At 45.4% G+C, this 24,005-nt stretch overlaps 4 protein-coding genes across 4 annotated transcripts; 1 reads left to right on the top strand and 3 right to left on the bottom strand.

Annotated features, from left to right (window-relative positions):
* Window positions 1–701: 701 nt before the first annotated feature.
* LOC100830612 (non-specific lipid transfer protein GPI-anchored 2) lies at window positions 702–2,047 on the bottom strand. Its single transcript, XM_003566060.3, has 2 exons — window positions 1,339–2,047; window positions 702–987 (listed from the first exon to the last, which is right to left on the bottom strand). Exons 1-2 carry the CDS (start codon window positions 1,883–1,885, stop codon window positions 866–868), a joined length of 669 nt encoding a protein of 222 aa, XP_003566108.1. The 5' UTR covers window positions 1,886–2,047; the 3' UTR covers window positions 702–865.
* Window positions 2,048–5,627: 3,580 nt separating this feature from the next.
* On the top strand, window positions 5,628–8,887 carry LOC100841220 (ABSCISIC ACID-INSENSITIVE 5-like protein 2). The gene is made up of 4 exons (XM_014897986.2): window positions 5,628–6,016; window positions 6,131–7,163; window positions 7,395–7,466; window positions 8,480–8,887. Exons 2-4 carry the CDS (start codon window positions 6,321–6,323, stop codon window positions 8,558–8,560), a joined length of 996 nt encoding a protein of 331 aa, XP_014753472.1. The 5' UTR covers window positions 5,628–6,016; window positions 6,131–6,320; the 3' UTR covers window positions 8,561–8,887.
* Window positions 8,888–9,160: 273 nt separating this feature from the next.
* Window positions 9,161–15,823, bottom strand: LOC100830307. Its single transcript, XM_024458773.1, is given in 11 exon segments — window positions 9,161–9,542; window positions 10,112–10,187; window positions 10,923–10,997; window positions 11,086–11,213; window positions 11,610–11,652; window positions 11,742–11,773; window positions 11,890–12,221; window positions 12,334–12,421; window positions 14,825–15,008; window positions 15,234–15,320; window positions 15,475–15,823. Coding segments are annotated over 11 exon segments (1,341 nt in total). The 5' UTR covers window positions 15,718–15,823; the 3' UTR covers window positions 9,161–9,489.
* A 1,503-nt stretch (window positions 15,824–17,326) lies between these two features.
* LOC100830001 (calcium-dependent protein kinase 2) lies at window positions 17,327–23,993 on the bottom strand. Its single transcript, XM_003566058.4, has 8 exons — window positions 22,217–23,993; window positions 20,128–20,666; window positions 19,985–20,039; window positions 19,046–19,156; window positions 18,715–18,947; window positions 18,018–18,225; window positions 17,767–17,826; window positions 17,327–17,670 (listed from the first exon to the last, which is right to left on the bottom strand). The coding sequence occupies exons 1-8, from the start codon at window positions 23,879–23,881 to the stop codon at window positions 17,470–17,472; spliced, it is 3,072 nt and encodes a 1,023-aa protein (XP_003566106.2). The 5' UTR covers window positions 23,882–23,993; the 3' UTR covers window positions 17,327–17,469.
* Window positions 23,994–24,005: the final 12 nt, after the last annotated feature.

The raw sequence follows: 24,005 nt of genomic DNA, 5'->3' as shown, positions 1-24,005 counted from the left end.
AAAGTACTTATCCGCATGTGCATGCGGAAGCAAATTTTGCTTGACGGAACGTCGGGCGGCCGGACAAACGCGCGAACGTCAGCTCACTATAATTTCCGTTTAAAATTTTGATCATAGTTATAAAAAGAAAATAACATCATTACATCGTCAGTCTCTCGGATGTGCTCACAATGACATGATGTACGAGTGTGCCTATATCTGTAGTTCTATAACATCTACTCCCTTCCCAATACATAATAAGTGTTTCAGATTAATGTATAAATAATTATACTATATTTTCCTATAATATATATGTATAAATAATTATACTATATTTTCCTATAATATATACGGAGTAGTAATTTTGATTCCGCACTTGTTAATGTTTTTAACTCCCTCGGTACAACAAACAAAAGATTGTCTCAAGTTTGTCAAAATTTAAATGTATCTAAACATGACTTAGCGTATAGATGCATTAGATCAAAGTTGAGACATCATTTGTTGGACAAAGGGAGTCCATATTTTTCTTGTAATATAGAGTAATTTTGATTGGGCACTTGTTTATGTTTTTTATTGTATGGTTCAACTTTAGAAAATGACCGGACGAGAGCAAGCTCAATTCACGCGGTGTTTCGTGAAGATGAGGATGCTCTAAGCTGGTGTTTCTTTCCACCCACGACACGGGGACGGGGTCACGTGAAAGATACTACGAGGGAGGCATCTAGGTAGGCATGCATGACAAAGTTATTAGAATCCAGCAATCAAGGACAATGACATCACATCCGAATGGAATTTCTCAGCGAGAAATATTAATACAGTATAGACGCACAAACCCGCAATTGAGCCAGAGGGGGGAAGCATATGCAAGTGAGAAGGACTTTTAATCTCAGATCACCCCGACGGCGAGGGCTACCACGGCCGCGAGAGCGACGAGGTTGCCGGCGGCGGGGAAGCGGCGCGCGGCGGCGTGGCTCCGCGGCGCCGGTGGCGAGGCGAACGGCGAAGAACCTGCGATTGAGAAGGCATTTTCATTTATTTATTGACGTGATCATGACAAAGGGATTAATTGTAGGAGTACACCTAGTACGGTTACACTTGCTCCGTAACGAATTAAAAGAGACTCGTATTAATTTCACTAATAAATCCTGTCACTGTGTCACATGAACCTAGCTAGTCAAAGTTGAAGCTCCATGGTATACTATACTCCATGGACTATTTGGTCAAACCAGATTTTGCCAGACTGATGCATCAAAAATATTCTTGGCATGCAGGCAGGTCGCAAGTTTGCTTAACATAATCCTTGCTCTTGTGCAAAAATCAACTAAATTAGAGAGGCCCTAGTAGGAGTAGTATTATTACCAGGGAACTGAGGGCCCTCGGCGGAGGGAGAGACGCCGGGCGCGGCGGAAGGGCCGAGGCGGACATTGTATCCGAGAGCGGCGCAGGTGGAGACTGGCGGGGTGGCGACGCGGCAGACTTTGGGGAGCGCGAGTGCGCGGGCGTAGTCGACGGCGATGCCGTAGGAGTCGGCGGCGCCCGAGAGGAGCTCGCAGAGGCACACCGGGTTGGAGTCCACCAGCCCCGCCAGCTCCGGGCAGCACGCCTTGTCCGGCTTCGCGGCCGCGCCGCCGGCCCCGGCCTGCACGTACGGCAGGCAGTCCGACATGTTGAGAAGCGAGTTCAGGCACGCCTGGTCCAGCGCCGCCGCCGGGCCCGGAGCGGGAGATACCGCTGGAGGGGACGCTGCCGGGGGGAAAGAAGAAGAAGACTTGGGAGAGCGCGAAGGGGAAGGGGAAGGGGGCACGGACACGTGGTGCGCGGCGTCGGAGAAGCTGGAGAGCAGCAGCCCCGCCAAGGCCGCGGCCGCCGCCCACTGTAGTAGCAGTTGTGCCGCGGAGGAAGCCATGGATGCCCTGGCTGTGGAGGAGGGGCTTGCTATGGACGGCGGTTCGCTTTGATGGCTTGTTGGGCGGTGGCAGATTGCAGGGGTGAGTTAATGTGGGAGAGTGGACGGAGAGCGAGGGCGGTGCGGGCTTGGACTGTGCTCGGAGCCAGGACAGGAGGATGTTGGGTACGTTTATATAGAAGACGTAGTACTCCCGTACTGTACGTGACAGGTCACACGAGTATGGCACGTTGCGATCGCCGGGCGTCTTTGGGGGTTAAATTTTCGTGGGAATTCTGCGCAACTTTGCAATGGTTGGTTTCTTCGCTCTTGGTGTGTGCAAAAGAGTGAGAATTGCTTACTCTCACATGTACACGTCGGGCGGATGGGCAAGCTAGTAGAGTACGGACGGGGTATCGATCAGGCGCTTTGTCAGTAATAACGGCAGCAACAGCACCGCCGTTGGAACGAACTCGACCGATCCATCCTGACGATCCATCTATCTCTTCTCTCCATTAATAAATATGGAAGAGATCGAGCGTGCATCGTAGACTAGCTAGCATGCAGCGTGCCCTCTAGCTCCTCCTAGCTCGCACACGGCACGCAGAAAAAGGCGACTGGTCGACAATCGACTGAGGCGATGAGAGAACCAAGAAGAAGGTCCCGATCGATAACGGCAGCTCATCACTTCCCAAGAAGAAATGGAGATATATATCTCTGTTGTGCAAGTTCGCGGTTACGAGAGGTCAGGTGCTATGCGGAGATTTCTTCACATGGACTCAGATACTGTGCTTGTCGGGGCGGGGCTGTGTTTGGTCTCTGATCCAAAGCCCAACCCGGGCTCACAATGTTATTTTACGGGCTGCATATTAAGGCCTCAAGCCTTGTACAATGGACAAACACGGCCGGGGTTTTCTAGGTTGGGCTCGGGCCAGGTTGTCGGATCAGGCTGGCCATGCCTGGACTTGGATTCTCAAAAAAAAAATGCTTGGACTTGGAAAAAAAGAAGTTCCGCTCAAAATTTTTTTTTGGAAAAAAGAAGCTTGGAGTCGTCGGCTCATTCTTCAACAACACGAACGCATATGCCACTTCTCAAAAACGAAAAGAAAAAGATCACCCTCTCACAAAGATAAAAGAACTCATATACAATTCAAAGTTTCGTCTATTCCCGTAAAAAATAATCGACTATTCCAAATTCCCAAATACTCCGCAACTACCTGAAATGGGTTGTACGTCCAATCAAAACATAATTCGTCAAAGGTTCAAAAGGTTGACACTTTGAACATTGTCAGGCGCTAGTACGCAAAAATATAGCCTTTTGGACATTCTTCTAGTCAACTTTTCAATTTAACTATTACTCTCTCCGTTACTAAATACATCTTAATTGGATGCCAAAAACCATTTATTTCAAAAAGTTCCGTAAACAAGGCGTTTTCGTCTGTATGTAACAAAAAGGAACACAAAGACGTGACTTGTCGTGTGAGTTCATTAGTTTGTTCTTTCATTAGTATTGAAACCTATCGAACGGAAAAAACAGCTCCTTGCAAATACCATACATTACTCCATCCTAACGGCCACTGAACTTCACGCCTCCTCAATGCTCCACATGTTGTTTCCACGCTCCTCTTTTAGAAAATTCCCTTCATATTGCTTAGTTGCTATCTAAATACGGCTAGAGTGCCACTGCCGCAGTCCAAAACCATCACAACCCCTCTCGAATTGCCCGTGAATACGGAGTGGGAGGATGAGGTGGAGGTGAGCTCATCTATTTGTCCTTTTAAATATGGAAACCTATCGAACCGAAAAACCACGGTTTTTTGCATATTCATTGCCCATATTAATTTTCTACCATTCTACAATACACGGAAACCAAAAGAGAAGCTTCATGAACCTGAATATCATAAGTTTTTAAAAAGATCAACATACATATCAGGAAGTTCTTACAAGTGTTTCCGTTTGTGAAAGATCGAGTACGTCACAGAGGGGGGGTGAATGTGACCGGTTTTAATTCTTTCGTCAAAATATGAAGACTGAAGACAGTCACAGTACTTCAACAACAGGAATTACACTTAGCAATTTTAGAGTAGCAGCGGAAAGAAAAAAGATGAACAAGTTTATAGCAGTAGCAATGAAGACAGAACACAAATGGATCAGTTATACTTCAACAGAGAGTAATAGGTTGAGGAACGAAATCACCAGAACTTGAAGACACATGGATTTGTTCTTCGAAGTTCAGATTGTTGGCACAATACTACGTCTCCGTTGAGGGGGCTAAGTCACACAAGACTCGCGGACACACAAGTCCACCCAATTCTTCTGAACTAAGACCTAAGTCTCGCCCAGTTACTCGTGATAGATTTTGAGGTGGTCTCTGAACATTCACAGACTGCTTGATGGCAAATCACAAGCTTCGATTGCTCTTCAACACTAACTCCTAGCCGTCAACACTGACTCCTAGCCGTTTAGGTGATGCCAATCACCAAGAGTAACAAGCTTCAAGTGCTCGGCTAGAGAGCGGATCCCATTCTTCACGCTCAGTTCAGCTCTAAGGGTTTTATCTGGTGTTCTTCAAAACAACTCACTGGGGATCACCACCAAAACCGTTCGGGGTGGGTCGTCTTATATAGCCTTGGTCACGGCTGATCTAGCCATTGTGTCCCGTTGGATAAAGTGATCCCTGAGACTCCAGCTTACACTTTATCTCTTTGTCTCACAACGGTTAGATTAGGTGGTCAAGAATGAAATCGACAGATTTTTAAACACATTTGAAATCAGAGTGAAGACTTCACGCGAAAGTTTCTGTGAAGCCTGAAATGCTTCATTCTTCACTCCGATGAAAAACACTCACACAAAAAAAGGTTTTCGCCTAAGCTGAACATGAAGAATAGGTTTCACCTGAACCAGCTCCACACTTCAAACCCCCTTAATAGTACGACGTTCCTATACACAAGTGAAGAAAAAGTTACGGAAATACCTATGAAGAAAACTACGCTTCATGTTTTTCACCGTTTTTCACCGAGTCCTTCATACTTCAAGCCAGTACCTGTACTTCAATTTTTAGGGATCGTCAATGCTGGTTAAACCAACTCTTCTGAGAAACTAAAACCTAAAACACTCAGTGTAATTCATTAGTTCTTCAACCATGTTATCATCATTCATCAAAACCTATATAGGGACAAGGTTTTCCTTTTAGTCTGTACGCAACAAAAAGAAATATAGAGACGTGACTTGTGACGTGAGTTCATCCGTTTGTTCTTTTATTAGTTTTGAAACCGATCAAATGTGAAAAAACGGCTGCTTGCAAATACCATAAGTTACTCCAATCCTAACGGCCACCGAACTTCTCGCCTCCTCAGTGCTTCACGTGTCGTTTCCAGCTCCTCCTTAAAAAAAAATCCTTCATTTTCATCTGTTTGACCTTTTCAATATCGAAACCCATCGAACAGAGAAACCACGGTTTCTTGCGGATCCATAGCCCATCTTAATTTTCTACCATTCTAAAATACTGTAAATTAGAACAACAACATTGTTGGAGCTTGGGAAGCCCAAAACCGTCGCTCCGCAGATTGAGTCGTTCGTACCACAGTCGTCCTGACATTTGATCCCCAAATGAAAATCCAAGGACAAAGGCAGCAGGCAGCATCTGCATTCGTGTGGACGACAAAGCCTGGGCGCTGAGCTTTTTGTTGCAAGCTCAAACTGGAACTCGACACGCCCCGAGTTGGGCAGTCTATCCACTATAGCGGAGCGCAAGTACAGGCCCATCCCCGTTTCCCCCCGGTGGGCCCATTTTGCCCCGCGTTGCCCACGGTTTTCTCTTCCTTCACACCAGAAGAACCCGGCCGGCAGTTCCTTTCTTCTCCAATTAGTCCAGTCAGTCCGTCTCATGGCTCTGCCTTTGTCTGTTCCATGTTCCTCCCCCCTCCTCCTCCTCCCTTCCCCAATGGTAGTAGCCTAGTAGGCCAGGTCTGACCGCGCAGGGCGTTGATCCGTGGCGGCGCCAGGCGGGCGGGGATCGCGCGGGAGGCCCCGGTCGATTCGGGTTGGGCGCGGGGGGGGGGGGGGGGGGGGGGGGGGTTCCAGCTGGAGAGCGGCGAGCGGCGGAGATCCGGTCGCTTGCCGGATAACCCACCTTCGGGAATAATCAAATTCGTGAGGAGATTGCATTCCTTGCGTGTTCCTCTTGTTTACGCTTGTGAGAGTGTGAAGTGCCTTGTACAGCAAAGAGTGTTTATCTGATGCCAACGTGCTGTCTTTCTACCACAGCAGGTTCGCTGGCGCTTTGCTGTTGCAATTTTGTGCGTGTCCTCGTGGATCTGCGGTTTGGGGATTTCTAAACTGGGGCTTTTGCCTGTGGAAAGGAGGCTACTTTGGCATCCTTGTTCCCCTGAGGTTTCTCCGGTGTGGGTGTTAGAATCCCTCCCCATAGGGGTTCAGTTCAAGGCGGCGCCGGTTCATGATTCAGGCAATGTCGTCGCATGCTGGAGGCAGCGGCGGCGGCGGCGGATATGGGGGCCAGGCGCGGCGCGGGCAGATGCAGAGCCTGGCGAGGCAAGGGTCCCTGTATAGTCTGACCCTCAATCAGGTGCAGAGTCAGCTGGGAGAGCCCTTGATTAGTATGAACCTCGATGAACTGCTCAAGAGTGTGTTTCCTGACGAATATGATCCTGAAAGTGGCCCCGTTGCCAGCCAGTCTGAGCAAGCCTTGGGCCTGCAGCGCCAGGGGAGCATCATGATGCCTCCGGAGCTGAGCAAGAAGACTGTTGATGAGGTGTGGAAGTGCATCCAGGACTCCCCAAACACAGGTGCCGAGGAAGGTGGTCAGCAGCGGCGGGAGAGGCAGCCCACGCTTGGGGAGACGACACTTGAGGATTTCCTGGTAAAAGCTGGGGTTGTAACGGAAGGGTATTTGAAGGATCCAAATGACTTGACCGCCAATGTCAATGTCGTTGGGAGCAGTGTGATTGCGAGTGGGGCACCCAGTTTGAACCCTGGAGCACAGTGGTTACAGCAATACCAGCAGCAAGCTTTGGAGCCCCATCATCCAAGCATGCCGGGTTCTTTCATGGCAAGTCAGTTGGGCCCTCAGCCATTGGCTGTCGGTACAGGTGATATTTTGGAATCGATTTACTCAGATGGCCAGATGACATCACCAATGCTCGGTGCACTTTCCGATCCTCAGACACCTGGGCGCAAGCGTAGTGCCTCAGGGGGGGTACCTGATAAGGTGGTAGAAAGAAAGCAGAAGAGAATGATAAAAAACAGGGAATCAGCTGCGCGATCAAGAGCGAGGAAGCAGGTCAACTTCTATTTCCCTGCATTTATGATTTTTTATCTGTCTTGCTTATAATGTTCTGGTTGTGTCATCAAAGCTTAATCAAAATTTATGTTCGAAGGTAGTTTTGCCATTTCGCTTGCTGTGTTTAGTCTATAAAAGACAAGCATACCATTAGCTGCTATGCCACTGGAGTGGCTTATTTTCCTTCCACATCACTACTATATGAATAAGCAAGTGCATTCTGCTTGGCAGGCTTACACTAATGAGCTTGAAAACAAGGTATCTCGTCTAGAAGAGGAAAACGAGAGGCTAAAGAAGCAGAAGGTACTTAGCATTCCACTATGTATTGCTAGTGAACTGTAGGTTCTCGTAATACTGTCGTTAACTTGTTATACAGATAGTCAACTATTTTTTGTTTTGCATCAGTCACTTCAGGATGCTTTGCAGACCTATCTACATTGTCACCACTGCACCCCTTGTGATCAGTGTTACTTTTTTGTCCAGTATTGGTGAAAAACCCTTTTGACTTCATTAAATCAACAAAGTTTTATCTCTACAATACCATGTTGCAGTAGACCTGTGGGCTGTGGTGATCTTCTTATTTGTTATTCTTCAAACATCTATTGGAGGCTGTGTAAAGGAAAAGGAGTCTCAAAGCTATCTTTCTTGCTTATTACTGAGCTAAGTTTGGCATAGGCTTATGCATTATGCCACACCTTTTTTGAAATGCTAAACACATCTACTTATAGTTTCTGTAAGTATGTTTAACTTTGAACTAACTATATGAGGCTAGATAGATTGTGTTACCATGAAAATAGTAAAACAGTAACTACTGGAAATGTGACAACTACCTCTTTGCCTATATTGAAGTCATGAAAACAAACACATCTCATGTGGAATGAACCACACCGAACAAGCATATGAACATTAGAGATCAATATATACAAGTAATTAGTACACATCAGCATCTATGCTTCTGTTTCTTATCTTCGCATTTGATCTTTCTAATAGTGGTCCTTATTTATCTATTAAACAGATTGAATCACTTAGATCTGATGCTTGTGAGATTAATCATATATAATAGATATTTGTAACCATATCAAGTTCATCTTTATAATGCTGTGGCCTTAATGTCCATTTTGCTTTTAGCCAAACACGATGAGATTATGATACTCCGTACTCTCTGGCGATGCACATTTTTTTGTCAGCATGAAGTAATTGTCTCATGTTAGATTGGGCAAGCAATAGCCGCGTACTTCTTGTAGCTGTATATTCATGCCATGTCTGATGTTTCTAACTCTACTGGTTTTCTTTCTTTCATTTAACAAATTTTTCAGGAGTTGGATATGATAATATTCTCCGCACCTCCCCCAGAACCCAAGTATCAGCTCCGGAGAACAAGCTCTTCCCCTGTTTGAGGGCGACGGCGATGTTCATAGTAAATTTTGTGGATTACAACGCCTATATATTCTCCTTGTCTGTGGTAGAAACAGTTGGTAGCTTTGAGGTTCTAGCTTGTGCCAGCCCGGGTGGTTCAGTGTTTGTAGATCAGTAGCAGGCTAGCAGCTTCCTAAGCCCTTAGCATCCCCAGCTGATCTGTTCCGAGGCTTTGTCAGTGTGTAAATCTGCCAGGCGCATGTTTAATTTATCAGAGCATCTTCCTTGTACATGATAAGTTGTGTCTGTCTCTTTCATCACGGTCATGTATGTTGGCATGGCCAAAGAAAGTTTCTTTTGCTGCTGTTTCTGCTAGAGCGGCGTTGGGTTTGACCTGACGAATACGTGCACCACCGGTGGTTTAGCTAAGATATTTTAAGTGAGAAATTGACAGCCGGTTTTGTACACTCCTTTGGCAGAGAGGAAATTCGAGTTCGCCACAGCAGCTATAACAAAAAATCATGAAAAATTCTCAGAAAATTTAACATCTACAATGCTAACTGAATTTGAATATGCTCCTATTCACCGTTGAATTTGCATGTTTCAAGATGTGTTGATTGAATTATGTTTGAAAATTTATGGGACGGTACAATAGCACTTCGAGTCATGAGAGCACTATGATATGTTCTCCGAGTTGCATGCTACCAATTTGCATGCTATCAACTTTTCAGGCATACATTTCATTATCCATGCCCTTGGGCTGTTCTCAGAAACTCTGAATTAGAACAATTACGGCGGAGCAAAGGCTGAAACATCAAATGAGATCTAACATGTGTCAAGTCGGAATGAACTTGAACAATATCTAAATGAAGGTACACCTACAATACTTCCTAACGATACATGATTCACAAGAACATCTTCGATTAGTGACATAACAGCCTTTGTGCCTCGATGTGAGAAACATCTTCAATTAGTACCCCCTGTGCCCACTGATACGCCTCGCAAGCTGTATGTCCTTTTGCACTGCAGCAATTTTAAAAGTCAGGAAACGCATCGTGGGATTTTCTTCATAAAATAGTTACTTTTAAGATAAATATCAACTATCAAGTCATCCATTAAGTTGAAACATGATTTGAAACGATGATGTTAGGATTAAAAAAGGGTATATTTACAATAAAAATTCTCTGGTTTGATTGTACCCTCAAGAGAAGAAATAAACAGATAAATCAAAATTAAGATCCTTGAATTTTCTTCTACAGTATTCAGTTTTAATGCAGCATTAGAAAATACTGTCCCAGTAACAAGGCCACAATAGCTAGTATCTGTACCTGTTTGTTTGACATGTTTATTAAGAACAGAAAATAAGACGCGCTGTTGACATTTGGCATGTTACCATGATTGCAAAAGATATTATGATTAATCTTAAAAGACTTGCAACTTTCAATAACATCAAAACTATATATCACATCAAATGAAAGCAAAGCTGTTAAAAATAATACTGGAATTTAAATGCTTATATAACTGTGGCATGTTTCTTTCTGCATGATAGATAATATAAAAGAAAAGAAGTTGTTCTTTCAGTAACAACTTACTCATGGTAACACGCTTCGCATGGATGGCACAGTAATTTGCCTTTTCAAATATGTTTACCAAGTGGTATTCTGCAGCCTGCAGAGGGAGAGAGCGAAAAAAAAATCATGTGTAAATGCAAACAAAAAAACAGGACAGTGAGTGAAAGTACAGTTAGGACATTAACTTATTTCATATGTGACACCAAATATAGTAAACTCTATGTTGTTTTTGCTGGTTATACATATGAAGGGATTTCTCTCAACAGGCAACTAAAATAAGTTTAATATACAATAACAATCTTGTAGAAATGAACAATAAACTAAAGCAAGTACTTTTGTGTTTTATTGGTTAAGAATAATCATGCAGACTTAGGGACTAATAAGCTAACACGCAACAAAATTCAATTTTCTGGATTGCGCAGTCATCTTCCTGAGTAAAAAAAATCAAGGTAATACTGGCCACTGCCTGTTCCTCCCCACCTTTCAATTTCTATAAGATGGAATTTAAACATCAGTTCTGTTTTGCATCTTCAACATTATCCTGTTGCAGACAGGGTATGTCTTAACCAAACAAACTAAAACAGTTGCTATCCTTTCTTTCTACCAACACATTTCAGTTTTCAGTCAGCAGTCACCAAAAACAAGCACAATGCTAGGAACAAAAGCTACACTCAGACAATTATTTCTCTGTGCATTGGCACTGATAAATATGACTTATTGCAATAAATTTATCTATCCACAATTCATAGTTTTCAGATGTTAACTTTATGACATCATAGTCTCGCAATCAAATCATCAGGTATAATATTGCATGACAGGTTTCGATATTGACCTCTTGCAAAGCAACGAGAGCTTGAGGAGTCCAGCGCGAGATCTCAGGTGAGTAGAAATTACTGATCTCCTTAATCTGCAAATTTACCAGGGGGTAAAAGCTTGTATCACAGGCTCTAGACTCCAAATAATCGATAGGGAGAGGGCAAGCGAGAGGTACCCACCAGACGGACGAAGGGTGCGAATGGGATGAGCAGCTCAGGGGATTTCTGGTACTTCCTGATCTCCCGCAGCGCCACCGTGCCTGCCCGGAATCTGTGTGGCTTCTTCGGCTTCTGTTGTGCGGGTGCCGCTGCTTCTCCAAAATGCACAATAGCGTCGATCACAAATCAAAATGACAACAAACCGGAATAGAGCAACTCCCAAAACTGAGAGTTCCATGTCACCTTGGTTAGTATGTTGCTACAGCTTACAGAACAAACATTTTTTGCGAGAAGTTGCTACAGGATAAACTAGAAAATCACACCAAGTAGAGCAAAGCGGCCGATCCGCCTCTAGGGGCAAAGAACAACACAGGGAGAAGCATAAAAATTACTCCTTGAGTAGCGTCCCACGAAATTTCGGCAATACAGAACGGGAACCGTATAGATAGCGAAAAAATAATAATTCCCAAACCGCAGACGGTTAACCCTAGAAAGCGGCCTAAACGCGTGCGAGAGAAAACCCCAAACCGCAAAGAACAGCGCACCTTGACCCGCCGCTCGCGCCGGGGTCCGGCCTCCACGTCTCCCCTGCAATTCATCGAACAAGTGCCGAGCGAGTCAGCGAAAAAAGAGAGAAAACAAAACCAAAAGACCCAGACAGATGGACTCAAACAAACCGGGGTCGCCGACGCCGAGGTGCTCGCGCCGCCTGCAAAGGAGAGGAGGAGGAAGAACTTAGCAAACAAGGGTGGGGAATCGCCACCCACAAACAAAGCGGCGGCATTTCGCTTTAATAACAAAAGCAAAGCCGACGGTTTCGCTCACCTGTGCGCTCGAACTGGAGTTGCTTCTTGGGCTGCGGCTTCGACTTCCTGATGGCCGGGCGCTTCGTGCGGGCCATGGCGGCGGCAGGCAGGCGCGCTCCGCGGTCGGCTGGGTTTCTGGGGGAGGGAGGGGGCGAAGGCGAAGAATTCTTTCTTCTTTTTTTGAGTTTGTTGGGAAAGAAAGGAAGAGGACCCTGTCTATTCCGCAGTGAATGAGTTGTGGCCTTGGCAACGGTTATACAAGCGCCGATTCGAACGTTGGGACGTGGGCCCGAAATGTCAGGGTGTGTGGGGGGCGCAGATTCGAGTATCATCGGACGGTCGGACGGTTGTCTTCCAGCCCGGATTTTGACGTACCATTTCAGACATTGGGGAAAAAAAGGAAGTTAGTTAATCTATGCTATTCGCAAAACCTCAAATTCTGGAATTGTAGACGGGTGCGTACTTTCCACAACTTGGTTGAATCCGCATTTCAATTTTTTTTCTCCGACTAGTTACACACCTCAAATTTGAATTTTTTGGGATACGGGCACCTGCAAAATATCACTCATAAATGATCACTTGTGACCCGAAAAGGAAACAATACATATGTAAATGGCACATGATGCTATTCAAATTTCTACTTTTCTTTTTTGCACATGTCACATATGGACAGGACATACGAAATTTCTTTTATGTGATTTTGTAGATGCACAAGATACAACATAGCATGTGTCCTCCACAAATATTCTCGGTTTTCTTTGAAAACTGAAGAAGGAACTCTTCCAATTAAGGCATGGAAATACCTAGTTATGAAAAATCGCACTTACAAAACTCCTGATTTGGGTAACTCTACGTAAAGCAGCACAACTTGTAGCACACGTGTTGTTATCTAGAAAATCCGGAAGTCGACACTATATCTGGCTTTGACTCGCATTGCGTTAGGTTTATCAACGCACGCCTCTTCTTTGTTCACTCCCCTATCACTGGCTCAGGCACCACCTTGTTGTCCCCCCTCATCCTCGCCATCGCCAAATTGGTTTGTCCAGCAAAACACCTTTACTTTTTCGTGAGGAAGAAGAGAGACAGGGGATGTCATTGAGGTCTGAGGCTGAGGTGGCATTCCACACGAGTTTATGACATACCATTTGATGCATTGGCAAAAGAGTAGGAAAAAAAAATTAATCTATGCTATCAGCAAAACCTTAAATTCTGAAAATGCATTTTGGCTGTTATGATTGTGGATTTTCACAACTAGTTGTGGTATAATCTGCAATTAGCTGCACCAACACCTTATTTATTTCGATTTTACTACTTTTAAGTCGACAGAGAAATAACTATTTCTAAGTCGATGGTAACAATTGTCCGATTCAATCCTTGAAATTCGTGCAAGAATTCATACAAGTTCAATGACAAGAAAAACTTAATTGAATGACTTTGATCCTCGACTGAGAAATAACTATTTCTATATCAACCGAGATATAGATGTTTCCTATTTATTCAGATAATTGTGCACCTCAAATTTGAAAAGAATTACGGATATAGTTATATATTTTAGGGTATATCTCCTGCACCTACGAAATCTCGTCAGAAAGCACGATCATTTGCGACATGAAAAACAAACAAGTGATATGTAAATAGCACATGATACTTCTCACGTTTCTATTCTCTATTTGCACACGTTACAAAATGGTTGTAGTTTTTATGAAATCCTGTAGATGCACAAGATGCAACATAACATATTTCCATGAATATTTTGACATTTCTTTTCGGAAATTTCAGAAAAGAACGTTTGCAATATAAGGTGCGGGCGCTACTAGTTGTGGAAGTTCACAACCCCAAATTTCTGCTTTCGTCTGGCTGCGTGTTCCGCTTGAGTTTCAAAAACTCCATACAATCAACACAGTGAATACGTCATAATTCGGGGATTACATTTTCAAACCCAGGACCCTGTGTTTTTTGCGGATCTCTGAATTAGACCAATTACTAGCAGAATGCCCGTGCGTTGCAACGGAAATAGAAATTATGCGTGTGGGGAGGGGAGGCGACTTACGAAGGCAGTTGACGGACGTACCGCCAACTGAGGCTTGAGGAACAGTAAAGATGTTAGCATCCACTGAAGGTTCGGACGAATTCTAACATCTACCGAATCAGAACTGACAATAATCGCCCTACATGATAGCACACCCCCGCTATCGCCTAAGATGTTAAGAGAAACGGTTAGGAAATCACACACGCCTTTCGACGACTGCGGATTTATAGAAGCCTCATGGTGTCCATGAATGCTATTCAGCGCCATCCTCACAGAAATCGGCCACTGATTCGCCTTGCTAGCTGTGTGTCCTTTTGAGCTGCAGCAACGGGAAAAAATGTCAGTAGAATTACAGCAGGCTATGTTTCTTAACCTTATTCTAAATAATTAATTCATAATTCAAAGAAAGATGATGTTCCTAATTAATGACCTATCGATGTTGCAAAGCTTTAGGGAGAATGAAGAGTAGCATGTGTCACATTAATCTCAAATTTTTCTGATTCCATACCGTGCCCCCCCCCCCCCCCCCCTCTCTCTCTCTCTGTCTCTCTGAGATGACAATAAAATAAGTAAACAAAACCTAAGATCCTTGAATTTTCTGTCATGGTAACCAGCTTTGGTATTTAAATGAAGTCGAACTAAATTATCCAGCTTTTATGTACTGTTTGTTTACTGACAGACATTTTGAAATGTTGCTACTTGCACAAACCAAACAAATCTTGTTCCGATTAACAAGCACGGAGTAGAAATTTTGCTACTTTTTTCAAACACCATCAAAACTTGACACCACGTCAAATACCAGCACAAGTGTCCAAAGGAATAATGTACCCCCTCTGTCCCATATTAAGTGACGGAATATTACATGTATTTAGACGATTTTTGGATATAGATACATTCATATTTGGACAAATTTGAGTCACTTAATATGGGACCGAGGGAGTAACTGAAATGCTTTTACATATATTCTGCGGCATGCTTCCTTTGGCAGAACATAATATGCAAACGAGAAGGCCCCATTCATCACTGATATAACTTATCGTGACACGCTTGGCATGGATGGCCAAGAGATTCGCGGCCCCGAACAAGTCAACTACGCAGTACTCTGCTGCCTGCAGGGCGTGAGGAAAAACCATATGAGACTCCATCCAATCCTCAAGCCATGAATGAAAATGGTGGTGTTAAATCTAAAAGTCATCGCTCAGAATAACCAATCCCTTTCAATATCAGTGTTGAATTGCTGATAATTTTAACTACTCCAATAATTTGGAGGTATTCGAATCTTTAACTCTACTGTTCTCCCACCAGACTATGAAGGTTCAGGTTTCAGCGCTCACCTCCTGCAACGCGACGAGCGCCTAAGGAGTCCAGTGCGACACTCCCGACGAGTCGCTGCTCGAGTAGAAGTCGGTGATCTCCTTGACCTGCAAAACTCGTGTTCACAGCCCAGTGTATGCACCACACCACTTAATCACACAAGTATGGCTGTTTTTCGATACAAGTAGTAGTAGTTAGGTAGAAGAAGCAGAGAGAGCAAAGCCTGCAGAGGGGTAATGCTACTACGCAGCCAGTACGCACCAGGCGGACGAAGGGCGCGAACGCGGTGAGCATTCCGGTGGAGCTCTGGAGCTTCCTGATCTCCCGCAGCGCCGCCGTGCCCGGCCGGGACCGGCGCGCCTTCTTCCGCTTCGGCGGCGCCGGCGGGTACTGCCGCATCGGCGGCGGCGCAGTCCAGCGAGGGGAGCGCTCGTACTGGGCCCGCTTCTTGGGCTGCTCCCCCTGCCTCAGAATCCTCGGCACCGGGTGCTTGGTGCGAGCCATCGCGGCGGGGTGCAGCCGCGGTCCGGAGCAGCGGGTGGGGGCTGCCACCGTCCTCCGGTGCGAGTAAAAGTGTGTAGAATGGGGGTATGTGAAGTCAAATGCGAGGAGATTTTGTCTCTTTGTTTCTGCTTCCCAATTACTTCCCTCCCTTTCCGCTCTCTTCGCATCGTCTCCGACCGCATTCTTCAAAACTATCGCAAATGTCTTATTCGAGGATATGGACATTTTGATCTCAAAATCATTTTTCAATGGCAATGCCCTAAACGAATAAAGGCGAAGTATTCAGTAAAAACCTCTATTCCATGCAAACTTGCAAACTTTACAAGTAGGCCATCGGATCAAACATGTGTGGTCAGGATTAGAGGTAGGATTTAGATCAACCAGTTAAACACGTTTTGCACGAAACCCTCTGCACTTATTCCCTCGTAGAAAACAAACAGAGAAAACGGTTCGGCTCCTGTGCTAATGGATCGATGCAATCCCAAAAGCAAAAAACAAATCGATCGACCCAATCGGCCACTCTCGTCCCGCAAAAGTAGATCCTGCCTTCCGCCGGCCCCGTCCACGAGGGCTTGACCTCTGCCGCTGTCCGTGGTCGGACCTCCGCGCCGGACGTGGTGCTGCATCCTCCATCGCGATGGGCTGTGCAGCCGGCTGTGGTGCCGCGTTCTCCAGCGCGGTGGGCCGCTGCGCGTGAGGCCAGCTCCGCCCCCTCCAGAGCAGGTGGCCAACGCCACCACCCGATGCTACCAGCGCATGAGCTAGCTCCGCTGCTGCCAGCGCCTGGGCTCGCCCCCCCGCCGCCAAGTTGCTGCCTCCAATGCATGTGGCCACGCCACCGCTGGCGCATGGAACCAGTGCCTAGTCGCGGTCGCATCGGTGGTTTCCGATTCGATTCAGTCGCCCAGCGGCCTCCAGTTTATCAATGCTCGGGTGGGGAAGACGAACAAAGTGATTCTCACTTTCTCAGCGGGAACGAGAGAATGACGGATAAGAACAGGGGGTTTCATGCAAAACGTGTTTAAGCGGTTGATCTGAATCCCGCCTCTAGTTCTGACCACACATATTTGATCCAATGGCCTACAAGTAAAGTTTGCAAGTTTGCACCGAATAGTGGTTTTCATTGGATACTTCGCCACGAATAAAATGTCATGTTTGTCCGGACACATCCCCAAACTTGCTCCAAATTTGGGAGAGATTTGGGGGTGTCCGAGCACTCTCTTTTGTCTGCCTCGGCCCCACAACAAGAAATGGAAAAAGGAGAAGGAAAAGTAAAAAAGAGAGAAGAATGGATAAAGAGAAGGAAAAGTTAATTTTGGAGAGAAATTTGGGAGACGAGGACGGACATGGCGCGAACACATATCCATTTGCTCCCCAAATGAATAAAAAACATTTGGGTATTTGCTCCCCAAATGAATAAAAAACATTTGGGTATTTGCTCCCCAAATGAATAAAAAACATTTGGGTACAAAATTCGGAGTATCTCATTAGACCGCGGACAGACAGGACGACGGTAGGTTCGAAATTGAAATCCTCATTTCAATGCCCATGTTATTCTTTTTTTTTCCGAAGAATTCAATTCAATGCCGATTCGGGGGATCCTTGGAGCTGGAGCAGTGCTTCCCACCCCAAAAGGGACGTGGGACAATTTGATGCAAATCTGATTTTTGTCCAAGCGTCTTAATACAAACGGCATTGTTGGTTCTCAGAAAGTGAAAAGCTGCACTGCACAAATTGTGAAGGGAGGAGCTATTATTGCTGCTGTTGCTGTCCTGGGCCCGGGGGGCGCAGGGAGGAGAGGAGCACGTCCTGGAGGGAGCTGTCCTTCTGCATCGCCGCCTTGAACTCGTCGAAGGTGACCTCGCCGTCGCCGTTGGCGTCCATCTCGTCGAACACCTCGTCCAGCTTCCCCGGCTCCGCGATGTCGCCCGGAAGGCACTCCTCCGGCAGGGCCTGTATATACATAACATCACACAAAGAACAATGCTTACAGCTTCGCCAAAATCTCATCCCAAGCCCCCAAAAGAGTGCTTCATCTATCTGCCTTACCCGGAGCATCGACGCCAGCTCCTCCTTGCTGATGCAGCCTGACCGATCGGTGTCGTACATCTGAAAGCACCACCAGTGTTCATGACCATCATCAGACATGTTAAAGTGCCATCTTTGACAGTTTAGGAATTCGTCGAAACAAGCATCAAATACACATTGCACTCTGCTCCTGCTGATCCCATGCTACTGCAAACCTGTAGTATTACAAGATCTTTTCTTCAGCATATGTGTGTACTCTTTGTTATGTTTACCTGGAAGCAAAGCCGCAGGGCATCGTCGCCTCGCGAGTTCCTCAGGCTGGAGAGCCCGCAGAGGATCTCCCTCATGTCGACAGTCCCGTCACGGTTGTTGTCGAACAGATCAAATACACGGGGAGCCAGAGGGGCCAGCGAGTCCATCTTCATTGCTTTCAGCACCTGCTCGAATTCTGACAGCGTGGCGTTCTCTCCGTCTGCACATCTGCACCGGGAAGCACGGATCACTTTGTTAAATGAAATTCGAGTTGTTCAACAAAACATAGCAGGTATGCCATGTACAGGTTCCAGGTCTATGCGGCTTTTATGAGGGATTAATTGTTGAAACTTTGAGGGCAAAGAAAAGAAATGATACTACAATCTGCTTAAACATATGGCCTACTTATACTTGTGTATGCTTCCAAGGTCAATTCTAAATAAGTTCCTTATGAAATGAGTGTGTTTTGACACGATAGAAGCAACACAATACTCAATTATTGTCCCATTCAACAATATGGAGTAAATGCAAGCCTACATCTTGCAATCCACTTAGTACTTATTTGATGTTTAAATGACTTTTTGAGAGAATATACATAATGAATTGACCTGCATTTTGCGCAAACACTGTGTTCACCTTGTCGCTAACTAAAAATGTTGTTACCGACGTCAAAGTAGTGAACAAAAATTTGAAGATAGGATAAGCTCATATACTCACATCCGTGAAAAATGAAGCCGCAGGTTATCTAGCTCCTCGGAGGTAAGGTCATGGGTTCCCAAAAGACTCCTCAGCCTTTTTGTCCTCAATGCCACTTTGCTGCTCAGGACGCTGGCTATTGCTGCTGCTCGCAGTTTCCTTCTAGCATTGAACCTCTGCAGTTTTGAGACGACCTCTGCATCCATGAGATCTTGCTTGGCGCAGTCTCCTATCACCCACGGATGCAACAGAAGCTGGTTTGCAATCATAAATGGTGCCGAAGTTTAGTACAGACAGATTAACTAATATCAAGTCAACTCCAAAAAAGCGAAGGAAGGAACAGGAGACGGACATCACTCGCAGTGGGCCTTTTGTAAGGTTCAACAGAAAGGAGACTGGATATCAAATCTTTGGCCGATGAAGATATTGTTTTCCATGTGTGCTCCTGAAAACTGAATTCACCCTGAAAGAAGAGCACAAAAGACATGACATTAGATCAATATCCTGACTAAATCAAGAAGCAAGTAACCAATCAGGAGCATCTCCAAAGACGACCGACTAAGTTTGGAGCCCTTGGTTCTTCAAAGACAAATGTCCCAATTTTACAAATGTTACAATTCCTTTATGATGCAATCTCCAATTAACGCTACATCCAAAATGGCTCATATCTTGTTGCTGAGTAAAATCTTGATATATTCTTATGGCTTGTATGTAAGAAAATATTTGTCTGCACCCCTCAAAGGAAGGTCTAGTTAGCTACCGACTTGGCATATCAAGGAAACTGGCTCCATTAGAAGTTTGGAACTGGACAGCAAATAAGACAAATAAAATTCAAGTGCCAACAACTAACAGAACAAGAAAACTCAACAATGATTGGCAGGCATGTTACTATACTGCGTAAGGTCAATTATTTCAAACCAGCTGATAGAAGGTGGATACTGATGCTGACGTTACAGGGTGTATCAAAGGACAGACCCATAATTTACACTGGATGAGCATACGTCAGATAGTCTCTGGAGATCAGTAGAAATTGTGAACACAACAGCAGTATAATCATGGGTGCAATGATTCTGTTTCTTGAGCAAATACAAAGATACTTCCAGAAAAATTGATACAACTCCCTTCTCCACAAGTGTGCCAGCGTGTTTAATCGATATTATTGTCGTAACTTGTTGGAATTGCTAAAAAGGGTGGAAAAGATGGAAATATATGAAGCACAAGATGACTCCAAACCAATTTGATCACCATTGCAGAACATTTCCCCCAGAAGCTAGTTCAGAGGAATACTTACTTGCAGGATCCTTTGCTGTTTTTCTCGATTCGTTGCAGCATGAAATGGTGGGCATCTGAAATATACAAATTAATTAAAGCCTGCAAACTATAATGAAGTAATGAAGCCAAAAGAATTATCACCAGAAAGGATGACCAGCATACCCGGATAAAAGAATATACAGAATCACCCCAACAGACCACATATCACTTGCAGCTGAAACCTCTTGCCTCGAGAGTGCTTCTGGTGAAACATAATCTACTGATCCAAACAGCGCCACAATTGGGTCACTGAAATCTTCTACAGAACTCAAACCAAAATCCATGATCTTCAATGTGGAATTCTCTTTTCTGTCCAAGAAGAGGCAATTCTCTGGCTTCAAGTCCCTGTGTATGATGTTCGCCTTATGAAGAGCCTTCAATCCACTAGCAATCTGACTAATGACAGCAGCTGCATCGAACTCCGAGTACCTGTCACGTCCTATTATCCTATCAAACAGTTCACCACCTGAGCACAGCTCAAGTACAAGGTGCACACCGTGAACATCTTCATACACATCATGCAGGTTGATAACATTTGGATGCGGCGCAACATTCTCCACTATCCTCCTCATAACAAGTATCTCATTAGTTAGCAAAGCATCGGAGATGGATACCTGCTTCCACACCGGTAGCCCAGAGCTCGGCGCACCCTTTGATCCTTGTTGCATCCCCATCATCGCTGGTCCAAGCCTTCGGAGAGTCTTTATGGCAACTTGTATATTTCCTTCAGACTTGCTCACTCCTCTTCTCACTATTGAGAAACCACCTCGGCCAAGGACATCCACCACTTCATAGTCATCAGACAGCCTTCTGCTTTCAGTTGTGGACATTGCGCAGCAAGATTACCAAACCCCAACTGGTTATTGAACAAAAACCTAAAACTGAAGGAGCCAAATACAGGTAATAATAGAGAGCACAAGCACTCAAAATTGGCAGTAAACCAGCATCACTCTGTCTGTTTCATGCAAGAAATCAAAATAGTAAGCTGTACAGGAAGAGCAAATTGATCATAGAGGTCTCTGGGGAGAAGAAAGATTGGGAAACAGCAGGGCACAAACTGGAAACAGTGGTTGGGAGTAGAAACCAGAAAGAGACATATATATAAACAGCTAATATCCGACCATTATACAAAGAGCACAACAATGGGATGCTTAAGATTGTGATGACAGAAGAAAGGGACATGTGCAACAACCAACAAAAGGGAATAAACTCATCAAGTAATTATTTTTGCGGAGAGGGCAAGATGACAAGAATAGACAAATTAGATGATGGGAAGAAGATGCCAGGCCAAAAATAATTGTGTTGACCAAGTTGCCACTGCTCTGTGGCTACTTTGATTTGGTCTTCACTCGGTGAGCCCTGGCTAGTTTAGTTGCTATTGCATTGTGTTACATTATTGATGGGAGTTTTTCGTCAGGCAGTGAGCAGTGTAAAAAAATTCAGATCTTAGGTATGCTTGGCCTAACCACGTGCTTCTTACTTAGCACTCCCTCGCGGTTGATCTCTCGTCTGATTCAGTATGTCACACTGCAAAGAGCAGCGGGCTGTTCCGACAAGCAAATACTGCTACCACATTTAAAAAAATGCAAGGGTATTGACCTGAATATTGTGATCAGATTCAGAAAATTGGGTGAATATGACGAGACTAAAAAATTTAAGCACATCAGACAAACGAAAATTACTCATGGAAACAAGGAATATATCCTGCTTAAATAATATATTGATGGTTCCAGACAGATGTTTTCACTAGGGTAACACCCCCCCAAAAAATGCAGCAAATATTAAATTCTCTAGGCAAACTAATCCCCAAAACTCAATTGCTCTTGTGACGCTTTGGATTTATCTTTCCATATGCCTCTAGTCTTTCCTTGGGCATTTTCAACTCCTTCCTACGACGATTCCTTCTTTCGCTTCTAGATGACTTTTTCTTAGCATCTGTTCCTTCTTGATCACTTGTCAGCTTATCTTCCTCTGGCTTTTGAGCACTAGGGGCTTCCTCAGACCTTGATTTCTTGCCAGTTTTGATCTTCTTGCCTTCGGATTTCGTCTTTGCATCTGTTTCTTCTTCACCTGTCAGCAGATCTTTCTCTGGCTTTTCAGAACTACGGCCTTCCTCGGATCTAGATTTCTTCCCAGTTTTGCTCTTCTTGCCTTCTATCTTCTGTCCTCCAAGGATCAAATCCTTGCTTAGCTTCTTATGATGAGTCACCTTCCATTCATCTTCCCTATATGGTGCTAGCTTCTTCATGGAAACATATTGATTCAAATCCCTGTCATCTGATTGCAATATCTCGAAGGTCTCCAGACCAAAACTGTTTGGCTGAACTTTCTTGTACTTAAACCGTGTCTTCAGGTCTCCAATGGTGTCCTCGTAGTCTAGCTTATAGTACTCTTCAAGCTCCTTCTCAAGCTCCACCTTGTCCTTGAGAGAGATCTTCCCTTTTCTTTTTTCACCAACCTCCTCACTGTTTGCAAGCTCCTTACTTTTCTTCTTCCTTTTCTTCTCATCGACAGCTTTCTCATCAGTGGCAGTAGCCACTTCTTTATCACCAAGAGCCCACTCTTTAGGTAGCCCAAGCAATTCATCTTCCTTGTCAAAATCAGGTTTCCCCAAATCAAATTCATCCCCACTTCCAAACCCAGGATCAACCTCCTCAGCACCATAGTAGTTGTCATCGAACATCACCTGCATTTTCCTGTCATAATCCTCTGGATCAAAATCTTCTTCCAAGTCATCTGCACCAAGCTTACAAGCAGCACCCCCTTCAATTCCAGCAACCATCTGGATCTTTGCAAGCTTCTCAGCAATCTCTTTTTTCTTCAAATTCTTGAGATGCTTCAGCTCCTCTGCTTGCTCTTGCTTGGCTCGTGCATTCAGCTCCTCTTTGCTCTTCCGCTGCTTCTTCCTGCTGCTCTCCTTCTTCCTCACAGAGCCCTCAACAACCCGAGGATGTCCCATTACCCGATCAGTAACCAACGTGTCTGATGCAGCCACCTCCTCATGACGGTAACTATAACCAATCTCATAATTCTCCTGCTTTTCGATCTCATCCTCTTCCTCCGACACCTCCTTGATATCATGCAAAGAAAACTTATTATCTGTCACCGGTTCAAGGTACGGCCTATTGAGGATGTAATCCTTCAAAAACTTCTCGTTGTCATCCAGCTCCTCATCCTTCCCGAAAACCTCACCCAGCAGCTCCTCTGTCTGCTTCTCCTCATCATTCTCCTCCTCGCTGTCACCACCATCTCCACCCTTCTGCTTCTCCATGAACAGATCATCATCATCATCATCATCGCCATCTCCTAATGCCTTCTTCTCCGCCTCAAGGAACTCCTTCAGCCCCTCCCTTTGACGGTCGTCGTACGCAATTTTGTCGTACTTGCTGCCGCGGCTGCTCTGCCCAGCGAACTCAGCGCCCTCCTCAAGCAGGTCGCGGGCGTTGACATCTTTGAGGTACAATGGCCGCTCCTTCTTAGCCTTCCCCTTCTTGGGCTCCTCCTCGCTGGCCTCGTCCTCCGACGAGGAATACACCTTGGCTTCTTTGTCGAAGAGGGCGCTGTCCCCGCTGCGGATGCGGCGGATGACCTGGAGCACGCGGCGGTCGACGCGGCGGGAGGCGGCGGCGACCTTTTCGTCCTCATCATCCGACGACTCGTCGTCATCGTCCTCGTCGTCGGAATCGACGACAAGACCCTTCCTCTTCTTCTCCCCGAGGCGCTGCAGCGCCTCCCGCCGCTTGTTGTGCTCGAAGCGGCGCGCGTACTCCTCGTTGATCTGGATCTTCGAGTTGTCCTCGGCGCCGCCGTCGGAGTCGTCGTCGGAACCCGCGAGGATGTCCAACGTCTTCCTCTTCTTCTCCCCCTCACCCTTCATCTTCTCCGGCGACTCCTTCGTTGCAGCTGCTGAAGAGGCGGCGGCGGTGGCGTAACACTCCGTGCTAGGGTTTTTGCGATTAGAGGGTAGATGAGTTGGAGCTTCGGAACCACCAGAGCATATT

The sequence above is a fragment of the Brachypodium distachyon genome, chromosome 2 (genome assembly GCF_000005505.3).
Source record: "Brachypodium distachyon strain Bd21 chromosome 2, Brachypodium_distachyon_v3.0, whole genome shotgun sequence".
Lineage (NCBI taxonomy): Eukaryota > Viridiplantae > Streptophyta > Magnoliopsida > Poales > Poaceae > Brachypodium > Brachypodium distachyon.
This window is presented reverse-complemented; position numbering and strand designations above follow the sequence as displayed.

Bases quoted from the DNA above. Each gene is read 5' to 3' on its own strand.
- LOC100841220 (XM_014897986.2), top strand. From the start codon at position 6,321: ATGATTCAGGCAATGTCGTCGCATGCTGGAGGCAGCGGCGGCGGCGGC. The intron at 7,164-7,394 runs GTCAACTTCTAT...TCTGCTTGGCAG, and splicing joins GATCAAGAGCGAGGAAGCAG to GCTTACACTAATGAGCTTGA. The intron at 7,467-8,479 runs GTACTTAGCATT...CAAATTTTTCAG, and splicing joins AGAGGCTAAAGAAGCAGAAG to GAGTTGGATATGATAATATT.
- LOC100830001 (XM_003566058.4), bottom strand. From the start codon at position 23,881: ATGAAGGGTGAGGGGGAGAAGAAGAGGAAGACGTTGGACATCCTCGCG. The intron at 18,226-18,714 runs GTGAGTATATGA...TTCCCGGTGCAG, and splicing joins CGGCTTCATTTTTCACGGAT to ATGTGCAGACGGAGAGAACG. The intron at 17,671-17,766 runs GTAAGGCAGATA...ATGTATATACAG, and splicing joins AGCTGGCGTCGATGCTCCGG to GCCCTGCCGGAGGAGTGCCT.
- LOC100830612 (XM_003566060.3), bottom strand. From the start codon at position 1,885: ATGGCTTCCTCCGCGGCACAACTGCTACTACAGTGGGCGGCGGCCGCG. The intron at 988-1,338 runs GTAATAATACTA...TCTCAATCGCAG, and splicing joins CGAGGGCCCTCAGTTCCCTG to GTTCTTCGCCGTTCGCCTCG.